Below are 27966 nucleotides of genomic sequence, written 5' to 3' on the forward strand. Positions count from 1 at the left end.
TGCACTGGTTTAAGGCCCAATCCTCCGACCGCCTTTGACTGGTTATTGGAGCTGAGTTCACGTAGGCGCACCCAGTTCTCGCGGCCTTTTGTCGGGCAGTGAGTTCATGGCGGAGTCGGATTCTGAGGGAGCGAAGGTAACCATAGCAACGCGGCCTAGTTTTGAAGAAGCCGGATAAAGGCAGTTCCGCAGTTCGATGACGAGCTTTAGCTGTTACCCGGCACAATGGACCTAAGTGGCGGCCCTGTGTACCGTGAGTGAGCCTCCCCTAGCTTAGCGCTGCCCTGTCCGAGGTGGCGGTGTGTGGCGCAGGGTAGGCGGCTGGGAGTGATGAGGGGCCGTAATCAGGTAAACGGTTTTCTGGGTGGGGAGGATTTACTCTCCTGAAGTGGTTCAGATTAATCTCCACGAAGAAAACTATATCTGACGAAGGTGGTAGTGGCCACTGAATATGGCAAGATTTTGCACACAGCAGTGAGATGAGGGGCTGGCTCTAGGCAGAAAGTTGGCTAAGGACATCGTACTAGACACAAAATGGTGTTCCTATAGAAACCGTGTTGGTCTTAACTTGAGGTTTGTGGGGAGAATGATTGCAAAATAGAACTTGTCGTTGACTGCATGCTGCTATTGTAGAAATAGTGCCATTGTCACTGAACCAAATGACAGTAGTGTTACAGGATCTTTGTCATACATAGTGAGCAGAGGGGTCATGGGTATGCTTAACGGTTTTGCGCAAAAGGATGGCCGTATCTCAGAGTGCAACACTCTGTCGAAACTGCACTGGATAGTGAACTTGGGTTATGTGTTCTGAGAGTGGAACTCAAATCTACAACTTTCTCACTCTGAGCTGACAGTCAAAGTAGGCACTTAGAAACAATAAAGAGAGAGGCCAGTTTATTTTCTTCGGAGTTTAGTACCTGAAAATGCAAGAGGCAGAATCAATCATTGTTTTTAAAAGCAAAATGGATTAATATTTTTTAAAAATCCAATTTGATTGGCACTCTTTGTTTCCTCACCAACCCATAATGGCTTTGATACATTTTATCTTCAAGATATATTGTTATTCACCATCCTCCACCCCCAGCCTGCATCCTTCATTACAAAGAAAGACCAGTGGAAGAAAGCAACACCATCTGCAGTTTTCCCTCCAAGTCTCTCATCTTTCTTACTGTTATTCATTGCTGCATTGAAGTTCTGAAACTCTTGACCCAACAGAATGTGGGAGAAACTTTTGTTCCTTCACCAGAAGACCTGTACTAGCTCAGGAAGATTGTTCACCACCATCTCAACAAGAGCAGTTAGAGAAGGAGGAATAAACATCCTGCATAATGAATAAATTTTAAAATAGAAGAAAATAGGACTGAAACAAGTGTTTATTTCTCATAGTACCTTTTCTCAACAAACATCTCTAAGGCACATAAATTGCTTATTTGCATCTGTGAGTCAACATAACAAAGTGTGACCAAGATTGTGTCCCATTTTACAATATACTTTGTGTTGATGAAAAAAAATATTTTTTATAGCAGAATATACTGATGTAGCAAGGCTGATAAATATGTCCAGTTGATGGTGTTCACATATTTGAGGTGCACCTAAATGTTGTAAATCTGCTGGTACACTTTATTTCTTCCTATGGCCTACTAAGATTTCTCATGCACCGACACACCTGCAGAAACTATTGGCTGGATTTTCAACTGTTGAGGCCAAGTCTAGGGATTCAAAATCGTACGTTATCACATAATGTTGATCAGGAATGGAAACGCATGTGAATTCTATCTCCCCTTCCTCTAAATACTTTAATCACCGTTTCTTTTGTAACTGCAGCATAAAATTAATTTGCATCAACATAATTAATGGTGCAATTTGTTACTTTAAAACAATTTTAAAACCTGTTTTCAGACAAAGCTTGTTACTAACCAGCCATATGATGAAAGTCTGGATGTGAATGATTCTGAAGAAGTAGCAAGCATCTACACCCCATCCCCAAGGCAGCCTGGTAAGTAAGGGTGAATAGTAGCTTGTGATAAATAGGAATAATTATATAAAGGAGGACAAAAAGATTGGGAATATGTACACTAGAATGTTACATATGTGGCCAGAAAATTGCACATGTCATAATGAGTATAATTGATGTGAGAAACCACCAGAGAAAGGTCACGAGGTCAGATATCAATATTTGCAGTTGAATGATTTATTCACTTATCAAGTGCTTACAGTATATAAATAAATGCAAAATGCTATTTATCAAGGTATAAAGCCTAATTCTATTCTTTCTTAATCTCAATATTGTACAGACCAACTTTTATTGAATGGGAATCCCCAGAGACTGGAAATGTAGCTGAGCTTCCCTTATTTGTCCCAGTTGGACTGAGCTTAACCATTTCCCGTGTTTGTCATTCACTAATAATAGCACAAGAGAACAGCCTCTTCAGCCTGCAATATTGTGCCAAGCTAATTAAGTTCATGATGCTTAATTACACTAATCCCTTTTAGACCATAAGATATAGGAGCAAAATTAGGCCATGTGGCAAATAATTCCACAGATTCACCACTCCCAGCTAAAGAAATTCCTCCTCATCTCCATTCTGAAAGGACGTCCTTCTATTCTGAGGCTGTGTTCTAGTCCTAGACTCCCCCACCATAGGAAACATACTCTGCACATCCACTCTAATAAGGCCTTTCACCATTCATTAGGTTTCAATGAGGACACCCCTTATTCTGAATTCCAATGAATACAACCCCAGAGCCATCAAAACACTCTTCATGTGACATTCTTCTTAAAATGAATGCTAACATTGCATTTGCCTTCCTCGCCACAGACTCAACCTGCAAATTAACCATTAGGGAATCCTGCACAAGGACTTTCAAGTCCCTTTGCACCTCAGATTTTTTGTATTAGAAAATAGTCAATCCTTTCATTTCTTCTACTATTGTGCATGACCATACACTTCCCGACACTGTATTCCATTTGCCATTTCTTTGTCTATTCTCCTAACCTGTCTAAGTCCTTCTTTAGCATCTCTCCTTCCTCTAAACTACCTGCCCCTCCATCTTTTGCCTGCATGTGGTCCATATTCCTATCTACAGTTGAAGTCAGAAGTTTACATACACATTAGCCAAATACATTTAAACTCAGTTTTTCACAATTCCTGACATTTAATCCTAGAAAATGACGTCAAGTCTGGTTCATCCGTTCCAAACGCCTGAAGGTACCATGTTCATCCGTACAAACAATAGTACGCAAGTATAAACACCATGGGACCACACAGCTGTCATCCTGCTCAGGAAGGAGACGCATTCTGTCTTCCAGAGATGAACGTACTTTGGTGCAAAAAGTGCAAATCAATCCCAGAACAACAGCAAAGGACCTTGTGAAGATGCTGGAGGAAACAGGTAGACAAGTATCTATATCCACAGTAAAACGAGTCCTATATCGACATAACCTGAAAGGCTGCTCAGCAAGGAAGAAGCCACTGCTCCAAAACCACCATAAAAAAGCCAGACTACAGTTTTCAAGTATATATGGGGACAAAGATCTTACTTTTTGGAGAAATGTTCTCTGGTCTAATGAAACAAAAATTGAACTGTTTGGCCATAATGACCATCGTTATGTTTGGAGGAAAAAGGGTGAGGCTTGCAAGCCAAAGAGCACATCCCAACCGTGAAGTATGGGGGTGGCAGCATCATGTTGTGGGGATGCTTTGCTGCAAGAGGGACTGGTGCACTTCACAAAATCGATGGCATCATGAGGAAGGAAAATTATGTGGATATATTGAAGCAACATCTCAAGATATCAGCTAGGAAGGTAAAGCTCAGTCGCAAATGGGTCTTTCAAATAGACATTGACTCCAAGCATACCTCCAAAGTTGTGCCAAAATTGCTTAAGGACAACAAAGTCAAGTATTGGAGTGGCCATCACAAAGCCCTGACCTCAATCCGATAGAAAATTTATGGGCAGAACTGAAAAAGCGTGTGCAAGCAAGGAGGCCTACAAATCTGACTCAGTTACACCAATTCTGTCTGGAGGAATGGAATAAAATTCCAGCAACTTACTGTGAGAAGCTTGTGGAAAGCTACCCAAAACGTTTGACCCAAGTTAAACAATTTAAAGGCAACAAATGCTACCAAACACAAACAAAATGTATGTAAACTTCTGACCCACTGGGAAAGTGATGAAAGAAATAAAAGCTGAAATAAATCATTCTCTGTACTATTATTCTGACATTTCACATTCTTAAAATAAAGTAGTGATCATAACTGACCTAAGACAGGGAATGTTTTCTATGATTAAATGTCAGGAATTGTGAAAAACTGAATTTAAATGTATTTGGCTAAGGTGTATGTAAACTTCTGACTTCAACTGTAAGAGCTTTTTAAACACCTCTACCATATCTGCTTACACCACCCAGTGCATTCCAGGCACTCACCAAGTTTGTGTGAATAAAAATTGCCACACATTACTACTTTGAACTTTTTTCCTCTCATCTTAAATGCTTAACCTTTAATATTTTAACCATGAGGGAAAAGGCACTGGCTCTTTGTCTCTCATTATTTTATGAACTTTTATTGGATCTCTCTTTTAGACTCCACTGCTCCCATGAAAAAAAAAATCGAGATTATTTAACCTTTCCTTTCCAGAGTATACCAAGCTGAGTTGAAGTTTGAAAGTACATGCTACTTTGGACCTAGGAATACCAAGACACTCAGATCATCAAGTATTTTACACTGAGACCCAGCAGATTTTGCTGCAATGATGAATTCCTCTTGTTAAGGTCACTCGATGACTATTGAGCTTTTCCTCTTTTTTTTGTTCTTTAAAAGCAGCTGCTTGATATTTCAATTTGCTTCAGTGATCTTGCAGTTATAAGATCTTGGAGCTGAAACACAGGTTGCTTCCAGAAAAGGCCTCACCACTACAAATTTGGGTAGTATTTAATTCCAGTTTTAATTGAAGCTTTTATCCAATTCTGTTAAATATATCAAGAAGAAAGTAGCTCTGCCTCACAGATTTTTATGACTGAAGCTTGGATAGAGGCTGTAACTCATCTAATATCATTGGCTTTTCATTTTGTTCAGCTTATGCAGGATTTCTAGTTGCAGTAACAATAGATTTTCACTGGTATTCTGAAAGCATTAATCTATTTCCATCCTCCTTAAATGTTTTTAATACAATACTGATCAATCATTCCAGCCTCAGGACATCACTGCAGAAGTCCCTGAGGCCCAATCTTCTTGAGCTACTTCATAATTTCTTTCAATATCGTAAGATCAAAAGTGATAGTGCTCTGTTCCATTCACAACTCATCAGAAAATGAAGCAGCTGCCTGCAGTAAGATCGAGACAATATTCAGATTCAGACGTACAGGCTAACAACTATCGCATGACGGAATTAGTAGGTAATGTGCATCTCCAACGAGGGTAGTCATCTGGCCTTGACTGCCATCAAGGCCCCCACCATCAATATTCTTAAAGTCATCATTGACCAGAAATTCAACTGGAGAAGCTACCATAAGAAGTAGATCAGAGATTATCATATTTGTCTTTATCTTTAGTCACTCCAAAGCCTTTCCAGCATTTGCAAGTAGAAGTCAGGAATTTGATGAAATACCCTGCACTTGCCTGAATGGGTGCAGTGCCAACAATTCTTGAGAAGCTCAACAGCAGCAAGGACAAAGCAAGTTGAAAGGACACCCTGCCCAAACACCTGACACATTCATTTTCACTCTCACAAACATGCAGTGGCTACGACCAAAAACTTGCTGTTCCGATGTTATAATTTTCCGTGGGCTTGGATAAGTGACATGGAAGATTGTAACATTGGAACAGCGAGTTGCTGATTCTACTCTTGTTACAGGAATGACCTCTCTCTCGCTTGCTAGAGAGAGAGAGCCTGTCTGAGATACCAAAGTGCTGGTTTGTGGACTGTAGTTTGATGGACTCTGGTGTTTCTGCTGTTCCTTGCATGGTGGGTGGATGGGGGAGGGGGGCTGTTGGGAGGGTTTGGTGCTTCTGCTGGCACAGGTGGGGGGGGGGGAAACGATGTTTTTTGCTGCTACTTGTACGGGGATACAGGGAGCTTTGGGGCTTTGTTCTGTGGAGTTTCTTTGTTTCATGGATGTCTATGAAGAGGACGAATACATACTGTGGATATATAGTGGATACGTACTCCGATGTTAAATGTACTTTGAAACTTTTATACTGTACAAAATGCTCTTCTCAAACAATGAGAATGGGAATGGGTGCATGGGAACTCCACCACCTACAGGTTTGTCACACACCATTCTGATTTGGAAATGTATCATTAGTCCATCATAGCTGGGTCTAAATGTTGGAACTCTGACCCCAACAGCATTGTGGCAACACTTCTGTTAAGAGGAAGTCAGCAGTTCAAGAAGGCAACACTGCCTTTTCTTGACTGCAATTAGGGATGAACAATAAATGCAAACTTTATCAGTTATGCCAATATCCTGATACTGCATTAAAATAATTAAGACTACTTAATGTGGTCTTTTATTCTTTCACAGTCATAGATCTTTTTCTCTTTACAGCAACAGAACTATTGTTTAAGAGATAAGGGAGCTAGGGCTTTACTCTTTGGACAGAAGGAGGATGAGAGGAGACATGATAGAGGTGTACAAGATATTAAGAGGAATAGACAGAGTGGACAGCCAGTCCCTTTTCCCCAGGGCACCACTGCTCAATGCAAGAGGACATGGCTTTAAGGTAAGGGGAGGGAAGTTCAAGGGGGATATTAGAGGAAGGTTTCTCACTCAGAGAGTGGTTGGTGCTTGGAATGTATATGGAGGAATTTAAGATGAGGTTATATGGGAGGCAGGGTTTGAGGGTCGGCACAACATTGTGGGCCGAAGGGCCAGTAATGTGCTGTACTGTTCTATGTTCTGTGTTCTATACTCTGATATTTCCTATTTGCTTTCAGGTGGCCCCAGGTTAAACTACTCCCAGACCAGAATCATGGCAGATGATAGCAGCGATGAATATGAGGAAGAAAATCATAGTAAATTGGAGGTAACACGTTCATCTGCATTTGTACATGATTATTTCTAGACTATGCTGTCAGGTACACAAAAACATCAATGTTAAAGGAATGTAGTGCTTTGTAACTCCCAACCCTTTGTTCACATAAATGAGTATTACAACCAGGGATTTTGAACAATTTAACTGAGAATTTTTATTTGTGAATCACATGGTCATTTTTTTTTTACAGTAGAGCCCTAAAAACAGGGGAACTTGTAAAGCTTGAAAAACTGCAGTTCTAAAGTATTCATCTCCCTTTGCTCACTACTTAGTTGAACCACCTTTCACAGCTATTACAGCCAGTAGTCTTTGAAGATAAGTCTCAACTAACCTGGCACAGCTTGAGCAGTTTTGCAAGTAGGAATGGGCAAACCTTGCTCCATCACGTTGTGCAAAGCTAATAGAAACTTATCCCAAAAGACTACTGGCTGTAATAGCTGCAAGAAGTGGTTCAACTAAGTACTAAGCAAAGAGGGATGAATACTTTGGAGCTGCTGACATTTCAGTTTGAGAATTTTTAGTTTTTCATGCTTTATAATTACCCTGAAATTTGAGAAGGAGGAGCTAATGTCAGTTGTATCAGTATTACAGAGACATGAGAGAGGAATTGGCCAGAATTGGTTGGAAAAGAACATGGGCAGGGATGACAGCAGAGCAGCAACAGCTGGAATTTCTGGAAGCAATTCGGAAGGCACAGGATATATATATCCCAAAGAGGAAGCAATATTTTAAACAAAAGATGACACAACCATGGCTAACAAGAAAAGTCAAAGCCAACATAAAAGCCATAAAGCAAAAATTTGTGGGAAGTGAGGGGATTGGGAAGCTTTTAAGAACCAGCAGAAGGCAACTAAAAAGTCATTAAGAAGGCAAAGATGGAATACGAAAGTAGGCTAGCCAATAATATAAAAGAGGATACTAAAAGTTTCTTCAGATACATAAAGTGTATGTGACCCTCAGGTTTGGCTAGCGGCTTAATCTAGGGGAAGACAGCCTCTGGCCCAACCAGACTTGAAATATTGTTTGGATGGATGCTGCATTATGTGTTCCCCTGTTACAAATAAATACCATGAAGTAAACAATCGTCTGGTCATTCTTCATCGATTCCCCCCCCCCCCGGGAATCGACTCCCAACCCCATTCCAAGTCCATCCTGTACTCGATGACTTCCCCGTTCTGGCATCCTCTCTCTCCATCTTCCGCCGAACAAAAGACTGCAAATACTTTCTTTCAGGCACTCAAGAAGAAACAACTTGCCTCTCATTGGATGGGACACATTCCAAAGCCCTGTTATCTCTAGTCATAACCCAAACACTGCTGTTACAGAGAAACCATTACATTAGCATGAAACGTTACAGAAAGGCCATTACATTAGCAGTGAAACCTTACAGCGCGTTACACTCTCCCCCCCCCCCCCCACCAAAACCGAATTTAGTTATGTTCTCATGACGTTGAGTTAATTCGCCAATCCTTCCTGCAAAGCACAAAGTCCAACCCAGGTGTAAAAGGCAGTGACATAGCTCCCCAAAACGGAAGGGATCACACTCTGTTCCCCCGGTGCTACGTAGGCCAGCCTATCTGGTGGTCTCCTAATTTTCTGAGACCCCTGTTCCCCCTCATCTAACTCTTTAGGTTCTGACACTACTGGGGATACTTCTGGTCTACCTGGTGAGGCCTCCTCTGGCTTATCACTCGTGCCCACTTGCAACACTGACCCCTCTGTCCTGTGGCCAAGCTCTGCTTCAACCCTTGCAGGGTCCCATTGCAACCCAGAATGTCCACAGATAGCCCCCCAACTTCACCTGACTCAGTGGGAGAAGCGCTGGAAGTCTCTTCGTCAGTCATTGGGGAGTTAGCAAAAGGCAGCATATACCACACATACAGGTCCTCATCCTCCTAATCAGTATTCATCTTGGGGGTGGGAACTGGCTTAACCTCTCCTGCTTTTGGCCCTGCAGTCATTTAGCATTTCCGCAGAGTCCTCTTAGTAGATGCAGGCTTCATGTTGAGCTTTGGGTCTACCTGCACCTCTTGTCCCGGGGCAGCAGATGGTTCCAGTGGAGAATTTTGACAGGCTCATTCCCATCGTCTGGTTTCACCCAGAAAACTGGTAGGTTTGGCATCTGACTCTCCACCACATAGGGCATATTCGCTCAGAGGTCAGCCATTTTGTGTTTCTCAGGTAGCCCCAAATTCCTTATGAGGACTCGGTCTCCTGGCAGGAGTTGGGAGAGCCTCACTTTTGATCATACCTCCTTGATTCTGCCTGGCAGCTGCGACCTCAGCTAATTCATAAGCCTTTTTCAGCTCCCTTCTCATATCAGACACATACTTCAGATAAGTCTTCAGTGGTAAGTCACCCTTATCAGTCCCAAAACAAGGTCAATGGGCAACCTTGCCTTGTGCCCAAACATCAGGTAGTATGGTGAGTACCCAGTTGTTCCATTTCGGGTGCAGTTATAACTGTGGACCAGATGTCCAATATGTTGACTCCACCTGCTCTTCTTGCATGCTCTTCTCCCGAGCATGTCTAGCAAGGTCCAATTAAACCTCTCGGGCTGGGGATCACCCTGTGGATGATAGGGCGTGGTCCTGACTTCTCGACTCCAAGCATGCCCATGCCAAGCATGGATCTGCTCTCGAAATCCCTTCCCCGATCTGCTTGGGGAGGCTATAATTGAAATACTTCTCCCATAACACTCTGGCCACTGTGGATGCCCTCTGGTCTTTGGTAGGAAAAGCCCGCGCATATCTAGTGCAGTGGTCTGTGATGACTAAGACATTTGCCGTGTTGCTGGCATCGGATTCTGTTGACAGGAAATCCATACACACCAGGTCCAGGGGCCCTGCACTCTGTAAGTGGGACAAGGGAACAAATACAAATACTTTATTGTCACCAAACAATTGATACTAGAGCGTACAATCATCACAGTGATATTTGTTTCTGCGCTTCGTGCTCCCTGAAGTACAAATCGAAGTAAATATAATAAAAATTCAAATTATAAATCATAATTAGAAAATAGAAAAGGGAAAGTACAGTAGTGCAAGTCAGGTCCAGATATTTGGAAGGTACGGCCCAGATCCGGGTCAGGATCTGTTCAGCAGTCTTATCACAGTTGAAAAGAAGCTGTTCCCAAATCTGGCCGTACGTATCTTCATGCTCCTGAACCTTCTCCCGGAGGGAAGTGGGACAAAAAGTGTGTTGGCTTGGTGGGACTTATCCTTGATTATCCTGGCAGCACTGCCCGCGTAAGTAGCGCCCTCCGCCGTATGCATCAAATGCACAACTTGTAGTATCCTTCGACCTCCGACTTCATTCGGGGCCAGTAAAACCAGTCTCTTGAGCAATCCATTGGTCTTTTCAACCCCCAAATGTCCAGAATCATCATGAAGTGACTTCAACACAATCCTCCGATACTTCTTCAGCAGAACCAGCTGACAACGCTGAGGTTGGTCCGGGGGTGATGTGACCCGGTATAGGATCTGGTTCTGCAACTCCAACCGAGGCCGATCTCTCAGTAATGGAGGCACCGCCGCATGTTTTGTCTTCTCTGCCTGAGCTAAGTCTCCCTTTCTGACCGCTGACCAAATGATACCAATGCCCAGGCCGCCTCGCTGAGCTGCTGCTACTTCCCCAGAACTCAATTCCGGCAGGTGATTTGTCTTCAGAGCAGTCAGGTTACAGTAAACTTGGGGAATGGCGTCATCAGAAGCTCCCAATTGATCCACCACTCGATCCTGCCCCTCTGCCTTCACGGTGTTGACTAACTGACACATGGCCTTCACCCCTGGCTCAGGAATGCTCTCCTACTCTACGTCCCTGTCCAGTCCCTCATGTACCTATCAAGACAAAGCATCAGTATCAATGTTCCTGTTTCTCAGCCAGTACTTCAGGCTGGAATCATAGGCACTTAATGCCACCAACCACTGATGGCCTGTGGCATTCAGTTTCCTCGAGGTCAGGATATAAGTTAAAAGGTTGTTGTCCATCTTCACCTCAAACTTGGCCCCATAGAGGTGGTCACTCAGTTTATCCACCACCACCCATTTCAATGCCAGAAATACCAACTTGTGGGTGGGATAGTTTTTCTCAGAGGGCGACAGACTCAAGCTGACAAACGCGACGGGTCTCAACCCAGTGCCCTGATCCTGATACAGCCCTTGTGGCTAGCATCCATGTGCAGTACGTATGGCAGTCAGGGGTCCATAGAAGCCAGCACCGGTACCTGGGTCAGCAGCTCCTTCAGTGACTGAAAGGCCTCTTCACATTTTGCATCCCACCTTGGTCCAAAGGGCTCCGCCGGGCTAAGATACTCTCCAACCTCTTGTCCTTTTCTCCCTCTCTCTCTTCCTCAAGGGAGAGTCACCACACAGAAGCTGATTCAACGGGTGACTCACTTTCACACAGCTCTTCACAAACCGATAGTAACCACAGAACCCGAGGAATGAGCACAGAGTGCTCACAGTCTGGGGTCTTGGCCAAGTGTTCACTGCCTCTATATAAACCGGATCTATAGCTACTCCATCCCATGAGAATATGTGCCCAACGTAGCTAACAGACATTTTGCAGAACTGGCATTTGTCCAGGGAAAGTTTTAACCCTTCAGCTTTCAGGCAGCCCAGCACCTTCAATAGCCTCGCTTCATGTTCTTCCAAGATGGATCCAAACACTATGAGCTCATCCAGATACACCAATACCTCACGCAAGATCATATCCCTCACTGTCTTCTCCATGACCCACTGAAAGGTTGCAGGGGCTCCTGAGCGTTACATGTAAAAGAGAGGTGAGAATCAATATTGGACCGCTGAGAAATGATGCTGCAGAGGTAGTAATGGGGGATAATGAAATAGCAGACGAAATGAATAAGTATTTTGCATCAGTCTTCACTGTGGAAGACACTAGCAGTATGGTGGGAGTTACGTGTGTCAGGGGTCATGAGGTGTGTGAAGTTATCATAACTAGAGAAGAGGTTCTTGGGGATATTGAAAGGTCTGAAGATAGATAAGTCACCTGGACCAGATGGTGTACACCCAAGAGTTCTGAAAGAGGTGGCAGATTAGATAATTGAGGCATTAGTAATGATCTCTCAAGAATCACCCGATTCTGGAATGATTTGGGAAGACTGGAAAATTGCAAATGTCACTCCACTCTTTGAGAAGGGAAGGAGACAGAAGAAGGGAACTGTAGGCCAGTTCATCTGACCTCAGTGGTTTGGAAGATATTGGAGTCAACTCTTCAGAATGAGGTCTCAAGGTACTTGGAGGCCTATGATAAAATAGGCCATAGTCAGCATGGTTTCCTCAAGAGAAAATCTTGCCTGACAAATCTGTAGAAATTCTTTGAAGAAGTAACAAGCAGGATAGACAAAGGAGAATTAGTTGATGTTGTGTTCTTAGACTTTCAGAAGGCCTTTGACAAGCTGCTACATATGAAGCTGCTTGACAAGCTACGAGCCCATGGTATTGCAGGAAAGATTGTAGCATGAATAAAGCAGTGGCTAATTGGGAGGAGGCAAAGAGTGGGAATAAAGGGAGCCTTTTCTGACTGGCTGCCAGTGACTAGTGGTGTTCCATAGGGGTCTGTGTTGGGACCGATTCTTTTTATGTTATATGTCAATGATTTGGATAATGAAATTGATGGCTTTGTTGCAAAGTTTGCAGACAATATGAAGATAGGTGGAGAGGCAGGTAGTTTTGAGGAAATAGAAGGGCTGTGGAAGGACTTAGACAGTTTAGGAGAATGGTAAATAAATGGCAGATGGAATACAGTGTTGGGAAGTGTATGGTCATGCATTTTGATAGAAGAAATAAAAGGGTTGACTATTTTCTAAATGGAGAGAGTACAAAGGGACTTGGGAATCCTTGTGCAGGATTCCATGAAGGTTAATTTGTAGGTTGAGTCTGAGGTGAGGAAGGCAAATACAATGTTAGCATTCATTTCAAGAAGAATAGAATATAAAAGCAAAGATGTAATGTTGAAACTTTATAAAACACTGGTAAGGCCTCACTTGGAGTATTGTGAGTAGGTTTGCACCCCTTATCTTAGAAATGATGTGCTGAAACTGGAGAGGGTTCAAAGGAGGTTCACAAAAATGATTCCAGGATTGAATGGCTTGTCATATGAAGAGTGTTTGGTGCCTCTGGGCCTGTATTCACTACAATTCAGAAGAATGAGGGATGACCTATTTGAAACCTATCAAATGGTGAAAGGCCTTGATAGAATGGATGTGGAGAGGCTGTTTCCTATGATGGGAGCGTCTAAGACCAGAGGACGTAGCCCAGAATAGAGGGATGAACTTTTAGAACGGATACATGGACGAATTTCTTTAGCCAGAGAGTGTTGAATTTGTGGTATTCTTTGCCACAGGCAGCTGTGGAGGCCAAGCCTTTATGTATATTTAAGGCAGAGGTTAATAGATTCTTGATTGGTCAGGGCATGAAGTGATATGGGGAGATGACAGGAGATTGGGGCTGAGAGGAAAATTGGATCAGCCATGATGAAATGGCAGAGCAGACTCAGATGGGCCAGATGGCCTAATTCTGCTTCTACATCTTATGGTGTTACGGTCAATTTTGAAATTCTCCAGTGCAAGAAAACCACATGCAGGAGGTGGAAACAACATTTTTCTTGTAGCAACCTTTGGCCTTTCCAGGACTTCACAAAGAACTTTGTAGCCAATGAATCAGTCTTCCTGTCATTGTTTGTTGATTCAAGCACTTTCTTCTGTCATTGTCATTATGGACTTCACCAAAGAATTTGACTTATTAAAAGCATGAGGAGCTGGGCCATCTTGTCCATTAATATTCTAAACTCTATTCTGTGTTAACTGTACTAAACTGGGATTGTGTTAGGGGTTCCTTTGATTAGCACCATGTAATTTAGAGAAAAATAGAAGTCCAACAGGATTCCGACTCTTAACCTCGGTTTGGCCTTATTGTGCTGCAAATGTTGCTTACATGTATGGACATTAGGATTGGGGATCGCTGATATTTGGCTCTTACTTCTGCAATCAAGCTGCCTTCTAATATGCTGCTGTCACAATTTGAAAATCATCAATTGAGTGCAGTATCAAAGAATATCACCTTCAAAACAACCCCATGGAAAGATTCTTTTTTTGTCTTCCCCTGCTCAATAGAAAAGAGAAGCTGCCAAATGGCACAAAATCCCTCAAGAAATACTGTAACGTGCCACTAAGAATGAAGGTGCATAGGCTTGGCATCAAGAAGTCCTGTACCATCTCCCATGCCTTCACACCCTCCTCCCCCCCACCCAAACAAAAGGGCCTTAGCAAATTTTAGCTTTGACTCAAATTCCTGTACAGTATTTTAGAGAGGGTGAAGCTGAGTATATCTCATTTTTCTGTAATTAATATACACTTCAGTACTTAACAGCACAAACAGCCAAGTTATTTCTTCTTGAACATGGGCAGTCTTGTATCAAACAGGAGGAAAAGAAAGACTCAAAGTCCCTGCAGCAGGGGTTTATTGATGATGAGGAGGAAGATGAAGATTCAGATGACACAGAATCTGAAGATGAACATGGAGCACCACCAGAAGGGTGAGTCAGACTAGAAGTAAAACAGAAATTAAAGTCAAAGTTGTTTCCTTCATAACTGCTTATGAAATCTCAAGGCAAATCACTGATCAATGTTGATCTAAGATATATTTTCTACCAAAGAAAATTGAGGAATTGATAAGATTTATGGGAGAAGATTAAAAAGGTATTGTGGAAAGTATTAAGCAGGAATGGAGTAATCAGAGACAGCAACTTCTAGAGGGTGGCAGGTAGATTGGTAAGTGACTGTTCTGCTAAAAATGACAGAAAAGAATAAGGATACACACACAAGACTGTAGTCAGAGTACATGTGAATGTGGCAGAAGCTCAACTATTGGAGACTTCATTTAGGGAAGACGAATATTTTAAGCTCAGGAAAGAAGTGGGATCAGTGTAGACCAGAAAGTATTGGCTGAGAAATTTTTTAGGTGTGACAGGCTGTGTCTCATATCAGTCAGTATTTATAGATTTTGTAAAAGGTCCTGCCACTGACGCTGTTCCATGCTTGTGGGCATTTGAGTTCATTGGGAAAATGGGGCTACTATTTGTTATTGCTACAGGCAGCACTACTGAAGATATTACTTACTGAGGAATTTGCTTAATTAACACTTATTACATTTTAATTCCTACTGCTGATTTAGTTAAATTTCATTTGGCTGTTCATACTATTCACAATTGGTTTATTTTTTTCATATTTGCATTCTAATATTTTTATCTCACAGTCCATATAGTGGTAAATTGCAGTCAAGTCTATAAATCTGGAAGTCATTATGGGTCTACAGTGAAGCCTTTGCTGTCAAAGCTATTGGTTACTGCTGTTAATATTCACAGAGAAAGAGACTACTATTGTATTCTTATTTTCTACTGTCACTATTTCCAGTGATGTATCTTTATTTACAATTTCACTAGAAATAGTAGTTTAAAAAACAACTCAGTGCCACTCCCATGTTAGTAGCACATTTGTCTATCCAACTATCTGATCAGCATGTTATTAACAGTAAAGTTAACCTGATTAAAATAACTAGCTATTGCCATCTTCTCAATTTTGTTTTATTATTACCACTAACCATGTTGTTAGCCGACTTCATTTTTAATGTGTACCTTTACCTGGCACGTGTCCATGATAACGGGCAAATCCCAGAGCCCAGTGGTTAAGGGTGATATGATTGAGGATTTTAGCATATTAAAGTGAACTGGCAGTGCAGAGATATTCAATTTTCTATGCTGGAAGACATGTTCTTAAAAACATTTCTAATTGCAACTGGTAGAAATTTGGAATTTTTGTTTTCAAAAGCAATTGATGCAAGAACAATTTTAAACAATTTTAACCATAGGACTGATAGAATTTTTGATAACCAAAAGGTATGGGATAAAAGATAAACTACATTCGGTCATAGATCGGCCTTGATCTCATTTCATAGTGGAAAAGGCTCACAGAGCTGAACAGTCTGCTCCTGCACTGCTTCATCACTTGCAGGTGGATTGGTAGGATTTGTGTCTATAAATATGTCACTAAACTACAAGTCAATAGACTATTTATACTAGTTAAAAGTGTTAATTATGTGGAAAAATTAGCCCTCATTTAACAAAAGCATTTAATGCTACATTCTGATCAGGTGTTTAAAGACATTTCCTCAATCACCTGTTTTCTGAGTTCTGTCTTAATGGGAGAAGTGTAGTGGTGTGCTACACGCAGCGCTAAAATAACGACACGGAGTAGGTAAACTGCAATTAAAGATGATTTTATTCAAACTTCACAGCCTTGCTTTTAAAGCCTCCCTCATCCTGCCCTCCCTGGGCATGGATGCTCCAAGGGACACGTACTCACAGACCCCCGCAGGCTTTTCTCCCTTTGTTGGGGACCTGGCCTTTGTGCCTGCACGCTGGCTATTTGTGAGCCGGTTCGAGTGTGCTAGGAAGTGGGTCGCCACAGAAGCTTCATTGTGGTATCTTTCTTCTTTGATGAAGTTATGTGATGTCATGAATGATTAAATCATTGTCTATAATACTAATTTATTTCTCTTTTAGTGCATATGACCCTGCAGATTATGAACACCTCAACACTTCTACTGAAATAAAGGAGCTGTTTCAGTATATCACACGGTAACAATCTGCAAATAATTTATTCAATTTAAGCATGTGTGACTCTGGAGATGTTTTTATATTCTATATTAGTCTTCACTGAAGACTCTTCCACCCTTCTGTTTTTTTTCCGCAACAGCTGTCAGGCAGAAGTTGGGCTGGTAAATATAGATGCAGCTCCTTGTATTCATGTAAAGTGAATTTCCAATGCCTACTCAATTTGGCAGCAACAAATGGTTGACCTACCATGTACCTATATAGCATGTATCTAACACACTAAAAGACAATACTACATTTTCTTCATTTGCTGAATACCTCTTCAACATGTTCCTCATTATCTTCTTACTTGCATTATATGTTGCTAGCATCCTCTATAGATGGCTGTTGTGTACCTCTGCAGCATGTACCGTAGATTCCGGACTACAGAGCGCACCTGATTAAAAGCCGCACGCTCTAATTTTAGAAAGAAAATCAATTTTGTACTTGTACAGGCCGCACCGGATTTTAAGCCGCAGGTGTCCCACGTTGTAATATGAGATATTTACACAGAAAGATATTACATGTGAGGATTTTTTAACTTTTAATTAAATCCGTATGGTAACATAAACAAATATATATTGCAAATGCTTTTTTTCGAACAGTGCCTGTAACACAGCTACTTTTAAATATACATACGTATCGGTAACACACAAATTACGTTGCGTATACTTTTTTACTGAACAGTGCACGAACAACATTCCAATATCTCCTTAACGACTGGTAAAAAAAATATATATACTGCAGCCTACCAGGAAAAGTTATTGATTGCCTTCTTCATCTTCCTCCTGCGCACTAAAACCATCAAAGTCCTCTTCTTCAGTGTTCGAATTAAATAAAACCTCAGGATCTCGTCATTCACTTCAGTCTCTTTGTTGTCACTCTCACTTGAGTGCACACGGTCCTCTTCATCACGCAGCAGTCCAGCCTTTCGAAACCCGCTGGTGATGGTGGATGTTGTGACATGGCTCCACGCATTTAGGATCCACTGGCAGACTTGAGTTAAAGATGCTCTTCGGATGCGTCCTGTTTTGGTAAAGGATTTCTTGCCGCTCGTCATCCAAGCCTCCCACTCAACGCGCAGCGCCACTTTAAATGCCCGGTTCATGCTGATGTCCAGTGGCTGCAAATACTTCATGGTGCCCCCAGGAATCACAGCTGGAATTGAGTTTGTACTCTTGATGGCAGCTTTCACTGAACTTTCATTGTCAGCCGCTTAAAAAATCACCATCGGTGGAAGCTTTAGTCCGGATGCTGTGCAGCTCAGAACACAAGTAAAATGCGTTCTCTCATGGCTACTTGTTTTCAGTGTGATGGACGAGTCGCCTTTTTTATTAACAGTCCGAGTGAGAGGCAGGTCAAACGTCAAAGGTACTTCATCCATATTTATGATATCATCTGGCCCGATGGAATTCTCCGCTATCTTTGTTTGAGTGAATGTGCGGAAGTTAGCAAGCTTTTCCTCGTGGTCGGGAGGAAGCTGCTGACACAGAGTCGTACGTACCCTGACGGACAGGCCTTTTCGTCTCATAAATCTAAAACACCACGATGGCCCACCTCTGAAATCTTCGATTTTCATTTTGGTGGCGATTGCTTTAGCCTTCAGTCTGATCTGCACGGTGGAAACACCGCGGCCGCCTGCTCACTGTGTGTTAACCCAGTCTTCAAGAAAGTTTTCAAGTTCGGGCCATCTGCTATGATTACCTCTGAAAGCTTTTGTAGTCTTTTTGCATTGACTCAGTTCTTCACGCTGGCGTCTCCACCATCTCAACATCGATTCATTTATGCCAAGATTATGTGCAGCAGCTCGATTTCCTTTTTCAACCGCCAGATTGATCGCCTTTAACTTAAAAGCTGCATCATATGCTTTTCTTCGAGTGTTTTCCATGTTGATGAGGGTGAGTACAAATGACTGATTTACAATCATTTAATTGTGAAAGTGCGCTTGATTTATCGTACAATTTCATTGGACCTCTGTGAACTACTCATCAATTTTATTGGTCTACTGTTACGAGGCAAAATGTTTTTGGCGGCATGAAAAAAAAAACATGCATTAGCTGCACCGTGGTATAGGCCGCAGTGTTGCCGCAGTGTTCAAAGCGTGGGAAAAAAGTAGCAGCTTATAGTCCGGAATTAACGGTACTTAACTTGCTGTGTATAAATTGTTCACCTGCTAAAATTTGCACTACTCAGAGACTGTTTCCTTCATCAAGTGGGAATAATGATCATCTTTAGTAAGCCATGCATCTCTCAGAAGCCAATAAAAAGTTTTACCCTTGTTAACTTTAGTTTTCCTTAGCTTCTGTATAGGTATTTCCTCACAAATTAGACTTCTAACTCTTGGTTTCTATCGATCTCCTAGCATTAAAGGAAAATTGAACGGATCACGTACACAACCATTGCAATTAGCAATTGCTTAACGAGATGTATAAGGAGAATGCCATTATCAAAATTAACATAATAATTTACAGATACAGGCAATTTGCCTTAACTTATCTGTGCAAGTGCTTATGCCCACACAATCTCTACCAGATCTACTTCACTTAACCTTATAATTCCTCTTCTTTTATATACAAGACTTACAAGAACACTACCAGGAAAGATTTATCAGGTTGTAGCTTTTTCCTTTTATGTGATAGAGATCACTGGATATGGAACAGAAAGAAATTCATGCAAAGCAGAAACATCTACACAGATTCATTAAACTAATTGCATATTTTGTGCTACTTAGATTTTATACACTGTTTCACATTTATTGAACTCCCTCTTAAATACATTTCTGTTAAAGAAATCTTAGAAGTGATTTTGAGTTTGTTCATGTTTTACAGGTATACTCCACAGTCTATTGAGCTGGATCACAAACTGAAGCCGTTCATTCCTGATTTCATTCCTTCTGTGGGAGATATTGATGCTTTTTTGAAGGTCAATAAGTAAAATGTTAATTGTATTAAAATGCATACCTTTCTCCTTTATTCTTGCTTTTCTAAGTTCATTATAACTTTTGATATTTCATTTATCCCAGCTATTTTCTTTGCTTGAAATTTAATTTTTATTTATTCTGAAACACAGCAATCAAAAAAAGAACATGCTAGTTAACATATTAACATAGTTACAGAACCCAGTTAAAGTTGGCTGTGTTCACCTATGGGGAACTATTTATTAAATTGTTTATTGGCCTTACTTCACCAGCACACATATAGCAATTAATACAACTTATTTGTGAACATTATTGCTGTTATTTTCCTTGTGAATTGTAGGTGCCACGTCCTGATGGGAAACTTGACAATCTGGGCCTAATCCCGTTAGATGAACCTTGTGCAAAGCAGTCTGACCCAACTGTACTTTCGCTCTGGTTGACAGAGAATTCAAAACAGCACAGTATCACGGTAAGCAGAGAGGCACAGTATGAGTGCTTTATCGGGAGCTTGAGCTACAATAGAGCCACTGATTAGCACAGTGTTCTCTCTATAAATTCATAAATTGTAATATCTAATTGACCTTTGTAACGTAATGAGCATTGCAGTTCTAAAGTCTTAACCAGTTTTGAATCTAGAGACAGTGATTTTAACAACAGAAAAAAGAGAAGACTCACTTTTGGTTTTTAACTGCCCCAAAACATGTTGAAGCATTGATTCATTGAAACTTTCAGAACTGACTGTTTAATTTTTTGAGGCATTATAATTAAGAATTAAGTATTCAGATAGGTAGCTGGAGCTAAGGTACAGAGCAGCCATGAAATTGAACAACTGAAAGAGTCCCAGAGACTTGATGACCTTCCCCCTAAAAATGGTCTCTTATGTGTACAAATTGGCTACACATTGTCTACATTACGATGGTTACTTAAGGTAATTCATTGGTTGTAGGTGCTTTCAGATGTCCTAGTTGGAACGGGAAAGGGCCTACGTAAACCCAAGTCTTTCCACTGCAACACGAGCTCCTCTTGGTTAGAAAAATGATATCAGAAGATGCTGTCATCTGTTTGATACTGTCTGGAATTTAAATGTAATTAAAAGTATTAGGTCTTATTGACATTACGGGGAATTACAGGAACAATATGATTATATTGTTCAATGTCTTCAATGCCAAATGAGCGCAGGATGTGACAGATTCAATTGACTACCAGATATTTTGATTTGAATGTGGTCATTTGGCTGAGGTATAAGACCATAAGACAGAGGAGCAGAATGAGGCCACTCAGCTCATCGAGTCTGCTCCACCATTCCATCATGGCTGATTTATTTTCCCTCTCAACCGCATTCTCCTGCCTTCTCCCCAAGACCTTTGATGCCCCGGCTAATCAACAATCCATCAACCTCTACTTTAAATATACCCCACACATTTGGCCTCCACAACCGTCCATGGCAGATTCACCACCCTCTGGCAAAAGAAATTTCTCCTCATTTCTGTTCTAAATGAACGTCCCTCCAGGTGTACAGAAACAAGTTGATTCAGCATTGTGTATCAGATAATGTTCATAAATGCTTCTGGGAAAACAAATGTTATAAAATTTGACACCAATCTGCCTGAAGTGAAACTTTGATAAGTTATAATTCAGACATGTAGGTAGGATCTTTTTGAATGGAGGAGAGATTCAGTGAAAAAATTCTACAGCTTAATTACTAAGCAGCTGTGTAAATGGCTGCCAATGGTGGAGTGATTTAAATGTGGATATGCTGTGGCTAGAATTGGAGGAAGCAAAGATTTTGCAGGGCTGGTAAGATGCAGAGCTACGGAGATGGAGACAGACAGGACAATGAATTGATTCAAACACAAAGTCAAGAATTTTAAATTTGAGATATTGATTAGTGACTTGCAGAGGAAAAGAGGTTTTAAAAACTGTCAAACAATTGTATTTGTAGCTGAATCCAAAATGTACTGGAATTAGTTCAATGTTCAGGTATCACATCCTTACCTTTAAAGTGTCTTTATGATTATGTTAAAGTTTATTTCACTACAGCATCTTTTCTTAATCTAACTGCAAGTGATGTCTTAGATATTTTTCTTACAAGCGCAAGACCCTGTTGGACACTGGTAATGTAAAATACTGCAAGTACCTGTTTATTTGACGAGACCAACAGCAAGGGAACTGCATGGCTTCGGGTGCAGCAAGGACTAGGCCTCGTGCCTTGGATTTGCCTGTTGCAGCAGTCCAGGAGGGGAGACACTGGAGGCAGTATGGTGTGATGTCCATGCTGGAAATGGGGGCTGGCCCCTCCACTCGGGCTGCCCTCCAATGTTCACTCAGTGGATGACGAGCTAGACTGCGTGTGTGCATACATTCATCTGCAGACTGCTGAGAACTGCTTGTTCTTGCCGATAACACCATCAATTTACAGGACATGTCACTTCGGAACTTGGGCTATATTTTTTGTGTGACTGTATGTTTACTGCTATCTTATATGTGCTATATGTGCCTTGTGCTGTGTGTGACCATTGTTGCTGTGTTTTGAACCTTGGCCCCAGAGAAATGCTACTTCATTTGGCTGTATTCATGGGTATTCATTTATGGTTGAATGACAATTAAATTTAACTTACAGCAGTTGAAGGTGAAAAGTCTGGAAAATGTAGAGAATAATCCAAAGGTTCTAGACAACTGGATAGAAAGCATCAGTGAGCTGCACCGTTCCAAACCACCTGCTAATGTGCACTATACCAAGTGAGTTGTGTCTGTCCTTTTGTCATATCACTTCCTGTCTGTCCCTTCCGTTGGTTTCAGTATTTCATATGTTCAGGCTCCAAGCAGTTCAGTTATGACTGTTCAGTTATGTCAGTTCACCATGTGTCTCTATAGAAAAACTTTATGCTGTGGCTACCCCTGCTCTGTGTAATTTCTGTTCTGCTAAAGGATGCTTTTATTACTTGTTAGAATAAAACAATGATCTAGTTGATTGTGTGGGTCTTCTGGAAGTCTCAAAAATTATATTTTTTCAAGTACTTTCCATAAAACTTTTAATAATCCAAACAATTATAATGCACTTACTGTGAAACAATAGCAAAGTCTGAAGAAAAAATACATTTCATTGCTTGTTGGTGATCCTTTCCCTTTCAGATTGTAAATAACAGATTCTACCATTATACATTTTAGAAATAATTTAGCATTTTCCACAGCTAACATCCATCCTATTTGTATTATTACAACCTCAGGACTATTAGGTTTCTTTATAATTTAGTATGGCTAAATGTACCTAGAAAAACTAAATGTTCTTTGTTATTTACAAGTTCACTTCACATTCCAGCTTTTTATCACAAAACTCATGAAACTTATCTTGTTTCCTAAATGGAATTTCAGAAAATATCAAAATATACTCCTGATCATTCTCACTAGCTGCAGTTTACTGCCCTTCAGCTATCATGTTGAAGTATATAACCCTTTCCTTACCTTAAGGTATGTCTTATTTACATATACAATTATTGTGAATTCTGTGCATTTTAGTGACTTTGTGGGAGAGGAAGGAAGGAATGAGTCCTGCCAGTTATCTTACAACTCTTCCCAGTCCACCAGTTAACTTGGACTCCCACTCCTCTATTTTCACCACCTCACCTCTCCACTCCATACTGATTTAGGGTTTAAGACTCTAAATATCAGTATGTGCTTCCCCCCCCCCCCCCACCAAACTGCCACAGTTCAACTCACTGAATTCATCCAGCAGATTGTTGTTATGAAAATATTTTTCCTACATGAGAATTACTTAGGTCCGTTATTACCTTAAAAGCCTGAGGTTTCATGTGTGCTCTTCGCATTTTAAAGAATAGATTTAATTATTCTTTCATTTGACATTTTGACACTTGTTATAGCTTAAATTGATTTGTTTTCCATAATTACAATTGAATATATATTAAATATACTTTTTTCAGGCAAAGCATCGCTATTTTTTGTAAGTTGGCCACTAAACTGCAACATGAACCCAGATATTGACCATACACTGTCTTTTAACCTATAATTAACCCTCATTTGTCAAAAATATTTCCTTTGTACCCTATTATCAATCAATCATAAAACTCTAAATGTCAATATGTTCTTTAGATGCACCCGTCGCTGTAAGCCATCTGATTTTTTTTTAGACGTTTACAGAAGTGTTTGCCAGGTGGTAGGTGAGTTGCATTGCACAAAAAGGAAGGAGTCCTCCAGATTCATTACAGAGTCTCGTGATTCCAGCCTAAGCAGTGGATTGCTGCATTTAGCTTCAATACTGAGTTAACAAGGGGGAAACTGAGTCTGACATTTGTTCCTGGTTACTACCCACTGGTGATTTGGTGGGGACAGTACCTGTGGAATGAACTGTATCGAATCAATTGTGAGAATCTGGCAAGTGCATGTGTGGCCAGTTGATCATCTGGTGAATCGATTGGGCCTCCTACATACAGAAGGATCTCTCTTTTTGCACAGGCTTTCAAGTGTGCATATTTTTCATCTGGGCAAACCCCATTAATCACTCCAGCACTGCAAGTTGCCCGGTGTGTAATGTGACTAACATGACTCAGTAAGAACATTGAATCCTACTACTCTGTTGTCATTTTTGTTCACATTTTATAGCTGTGGTTGATGCACTCTTTCCTCCAATATCTTTAGGCCAATGCCTGATATTGAGTCACTCATGCAGGAGTGGCCGCCAGAGTTTGAGGAGCTGCTGGGGAAGGTGAGTCTGTCCCATTAGAACTGTAAATCATGCATCAATTATTGGTATTATTGGTGTGAAACAGTTCTCAATGACTGAATTACCTTTCTTTCAACATAGGTGAGCCTGCCCACTGCAGAAATGAACTGTGACCTGCCCCAGTACATTGATATGATCTGTGGTAAGCACTAACCATTGCATTCCAGAGTGACTTGTAAAAGTAAACACAAGCAACCTGTACAGGTACAGTGGTTGCCCTACCTATCCCATGAAAATAGGTGAAAATGGGGGACACCTCCCTCTCCCTTGCCAGAGAGAGAGAGAACCTGTGGGTTGTTGAATTCGGATGGAATGTGAAACTTCTGGGGTAACTGCAAGGTCTGTGTCTTTGCTATCACTTAGCGCACACTTGGGCTTGGTAATTGTACCGATGCGCATTTAATTTTGCTGGTGGGGGAAGGGGGGAGTTGGGTACTTTGGGGTTCTCACGTTTAACTGTCGTTCATTCTTTTGGGCATTTCTCCATTTTCCTGGATGTTTTACAAAGAAAAAGCATTTCAGGACGTATATTGTATACATTTCTCTGACATTAAACTTGACATTTGAAGCTTTGAACCCAAAACAAGGAGATCAATTACTATATTCTGTGCCAAGTTTTTTCATTTAATTGTTTGACTCTGTAGCTTTCACTCCATCAATATCACAGTGCTGGAGTTAACAGAAAGTGCTGTAAAAAGTCAGCAGGTTCTGCAGTATCTGTGATGAGAGAGACAGTTAATTTTCAGGTCTGACTCTTCATCAAATTTGTTTCTTTCTCCTTAGCTGCTGCCTGATTTTCTGACTATTTCCAACATTTTTGTTTTTTTTTATATTTCTTATTTCAATTATAGTGTTTGGAATATTGTAATCAGCCTTACTGTTTCCAGGTGTAGGAGAAGAATGATCAATAGGTTTCAATACGTACATTTAATGTCAGAGAAATGTATAAAATATACATCCTGAAATTTTTTTTTCTTCACAAGCATCCACGAAGAGGAGTGCCCCAAGGAATGAATGACAGTTAAATGTTAAAACCCCGAAGTCCCCACCAGCTCCACCCCTCACACACAAGCAGCAGCAAAGCGACGATCTCCCCCCTACCCCAGCAAAAAAAGCATCTGCGCTCTCCGACGAGCACTTAAGCGTGCAGCAAATCATCACTAAAGACAGACGTGCAATACCCTAAGGACTACTCGTTCACCCAGTAATTCAACATACCACAGGCTCTCTCTTTCTCCCTAATAAGGGAAAAAGAGGTGTCCCCATTTCACAGCAAGAGGGGAGGCATAACCGTCAACTCACTGATTTATAGTGTTAAAAGTCTGTTGCATTGCTTTTAACGAGCTCTGTGCCCAAAGAACTCTGGTCTCTGGGCACACAGCAAGCAGCCAGTTTGCTGCTTTCGATCTTTCGTGTACTCCCGCAACACATCAGGCGGCAGCACCGGTCTCGGGTCCGCCCGCCTCCAGAGCCACAAAAATCCGGCACCCAGAAGGCACATTCGTCTTCCAAGCTGCATCTTTGGCATATTGAAAAGCGGCCGGTTGTGAGTCCCTGAGAGCAGGTCCTATTTCCGCAAAGAACTGAAGTCGGCGTGTAACTCCAAGTCAAGGTCTTCAAAAGAACTCTGAAAAGGAAAAAAAAGATCTATTAAAGATAGAAATAGAGCTGTTTCTGAAGATGCAAGCAAAGGAGTCACCGTTAGGTGCTATCATCCTAAGCTCCACCCTGGAAAATTATTAATAAGAATCATTATCCTGTATACCAGTTCGTTTGGACATCTGCTGTTTTGACAGCCCAAATCTGTATGCTATAGACCTGTCCACTGTCTTGTACAGAGGACATACACAATGTTATACAAACATTTGAGCAGGCTGTACTGTTAACAGTGTCAGTTAATTATCATGAGAAATATCAGTCATACCCATTTAATCAGGTTGTTCTCAATATTATAAGCATAAGCTCCTTGAAAGTTATCAGGCTGATTGGTTGCCAACCTAGGATTTTGGTACAAAGACTCCTTAAATAACTGTTCTTTTAAAAATATTTTATTTTGTCTTTCTACCTAAACCACTCCCCCCCCCACCCCTCCATCCACAACCTCTACAGCAATTCTGGATATCCCCATATACAAGGACCACATTCAATCCTTGCATGTGCTTTTCACCCTCTATTCAGAGTTCAAAAACTCACAGGTAAGAGATGGCAAGATAAGGAATGAACAATAAGCTTCAGTGCCTTTGAAAAATGTACCTTCCTTTTACTCTCATAATTCTTGTTTCTACCTTTCTCTATTGGTTATCTCCTCTGAACAAGATTACATTTTGCTGAAAGTGAATCAGTTTTGGCTCTGTGGGTAACTCTGTCACCTCTTATTCAGCTGGTTCTGGGGTCAGGTTCCACTTTAGGGTCTTAAACAGAAAATCCAGACTGGTACTCAGTACGGTAATGAGGGAGAGTGTAGCATTGCAGTGGCAACTTTAAGATGACATTTTAGACCAAGGCTCTGTCGGCCCTCGCGGACAGATGCTAGATTCCACAGTTAATAACCTATAAAAGTTGGCCTGTCCAGTGTTTGTTCTGTAATTTGACTTAAAGATAATTATTTAATTGTTCTGTTACTGCTGCTGTTGTATTTCCACATACATACATTGCCTTCTATATTTCCTACAATAGTGACCACATTTCATAAGTTCATTATTTGCTATAAAGCATATTAAATGTCTTTGGGCAGTAAAGTTACTACTATACACTGGAAGTTCTCTGAAGTCATAATTGTACAGGATGGAAGCAGGCCCTTCAGCCAAACTCATGCATATCTATCAACATGACTATCTATGATAATCCCATTTTCCTGTATTTGGCCAATATCCTTCTACTCCTTAGTACGGCGTGCCTGTCCAAATGTGTTTTAGATGCTGTGATTTTCCCTGCCTGTACTGCCTCCTCTGGCAGCTTGTTCCATATAACTCACCAACTTCTTTGTGGGGAGAAACTTACAAAAATGTTTCTTTCTGAATTGGTTCTTAAATCCTCAGTGCCTATATGACAGTTAGTGCTGTTACACTCAATTTCAAACTGTAATTCGATATGTTCTGGAACATAACTGAGTACTGTGGTTCATCACATTTACACGTTTCTGTTGCTTGTTTTAATATGGAATCTAATTCCCTAACGCTTTCTTAATATTTGCTGCTCCTAAAAAAAATCATCTCATTTGGAGTGACTTGAATTTACTTTGGATTATAGATTTTTTTTCTGACATACATTTTGCCCATAATGTTACAGTGGTCAGTGGTGTTATTCCAAGCATTTGGTATCCATTCAACAGTTCTCACTTTCTGTTTGCAGCACTTCAAAGCTCTTCCAGAAAGAAACAAAGTGAGCAGCTCTGGGGAGCCCCCATCCCACAATGCAGATGTGGATACAATAACATTTGACTAAGTAGCAGCTCTGAGCAAATAACCCTTAGGAAACTTGAGAGCTTATTTTAATTCTTTAAAATATCTGTGTTGTTTTATTTTTCTATTTATTGTGTGCATCTTCCTAATAAATATTATTCTGAATAATATTTTTCATCATTCATGTATTAAATCTTTTGCAA

At 41.0% G+C, this 27966-nt stretch overlaps 1 protein-coding gene across 6 annotated transcripts; it reads left to right on the forward strand.

Moving 5' to 3' along the window:
* Positions 1–27933, forward strand: ift46 (intraflagellar transport 46 homolog (Chlamydomonas)). 6 transcript variants are annotated; one of them, XM_059956968.1, is made up of 12 exons: positions 1–136; positions 1900–1996; positions 6938–7026; positions 14465–14592; positions 16618–16692; positions 19536–19629; positions 19965–20093; positions 22245–22363; positions 24278–24344; positions 24444–24504; positions 26472–26557; positions 27714–27933. In XM_059956968.1, exons 1-12 carry the CDS (start codon positions 107–109, stop codon positions 27804–27806), a joined length of 1068 nt encoding a protein of 355 aa, XP_059812951.1. In that variant the 5' UTR covers positions 1–106; the 3' UTR covers positions 27807–27933. The 6 variants fall into 6 exon arrangements, with proteins under 6 accessions (XP_059812951.1, XP_059812953.1, XP_059812956.1 ...); XM_059956970.1 differs by having other exon boundaries at positions 2–136; positions 14480–14592; XM_059956973.1 differs by having other exon boundaries at positions 115–253.
* Positions 27934–27966: the final 33 nt, after the last annotated feature.

This window comes from Hypanus sabinus, chromosome X2 (genome assembly GCF_030144855.1).
Source record: "Hypanus sabinus isolate sHypSab1 chromosome X2, sHypSab1.hap1, whole genome shotgun sequence".
Lineage (NCBI taxonomy): Eukaryota > Metazoa > Chordata > Chondrichthyes > Myliobatiformes > Dasyatidae > Hypanus > Hypanus sabinus.

What these genes read in the sequence shown, in the direction of transcription:
- ift46 (XM_059956968.1), top strand. Translation starts at nt 107, where the DNA reads ATGGCGGAGTCGGATTCTGAGGGAGCGAAG. An exon ending in CTGTTTCAGTATATCACACG is followed by an intron (nt 16,693 to 19,535) that starts GTAACAATCTGC and finishes CATGTTTTACAG; the next exon opens with GTATACTCCACAGTCTATTG. An exon ending in CAGAGTTCAAAAACTCACAG is followed by an intron (nt 26,558 to 27,713) that starts GTAAGAGATGGC and finishes TTCTGTTTGCAG; the next exon opens with CACTTCAAAGCTCTTCCAGA.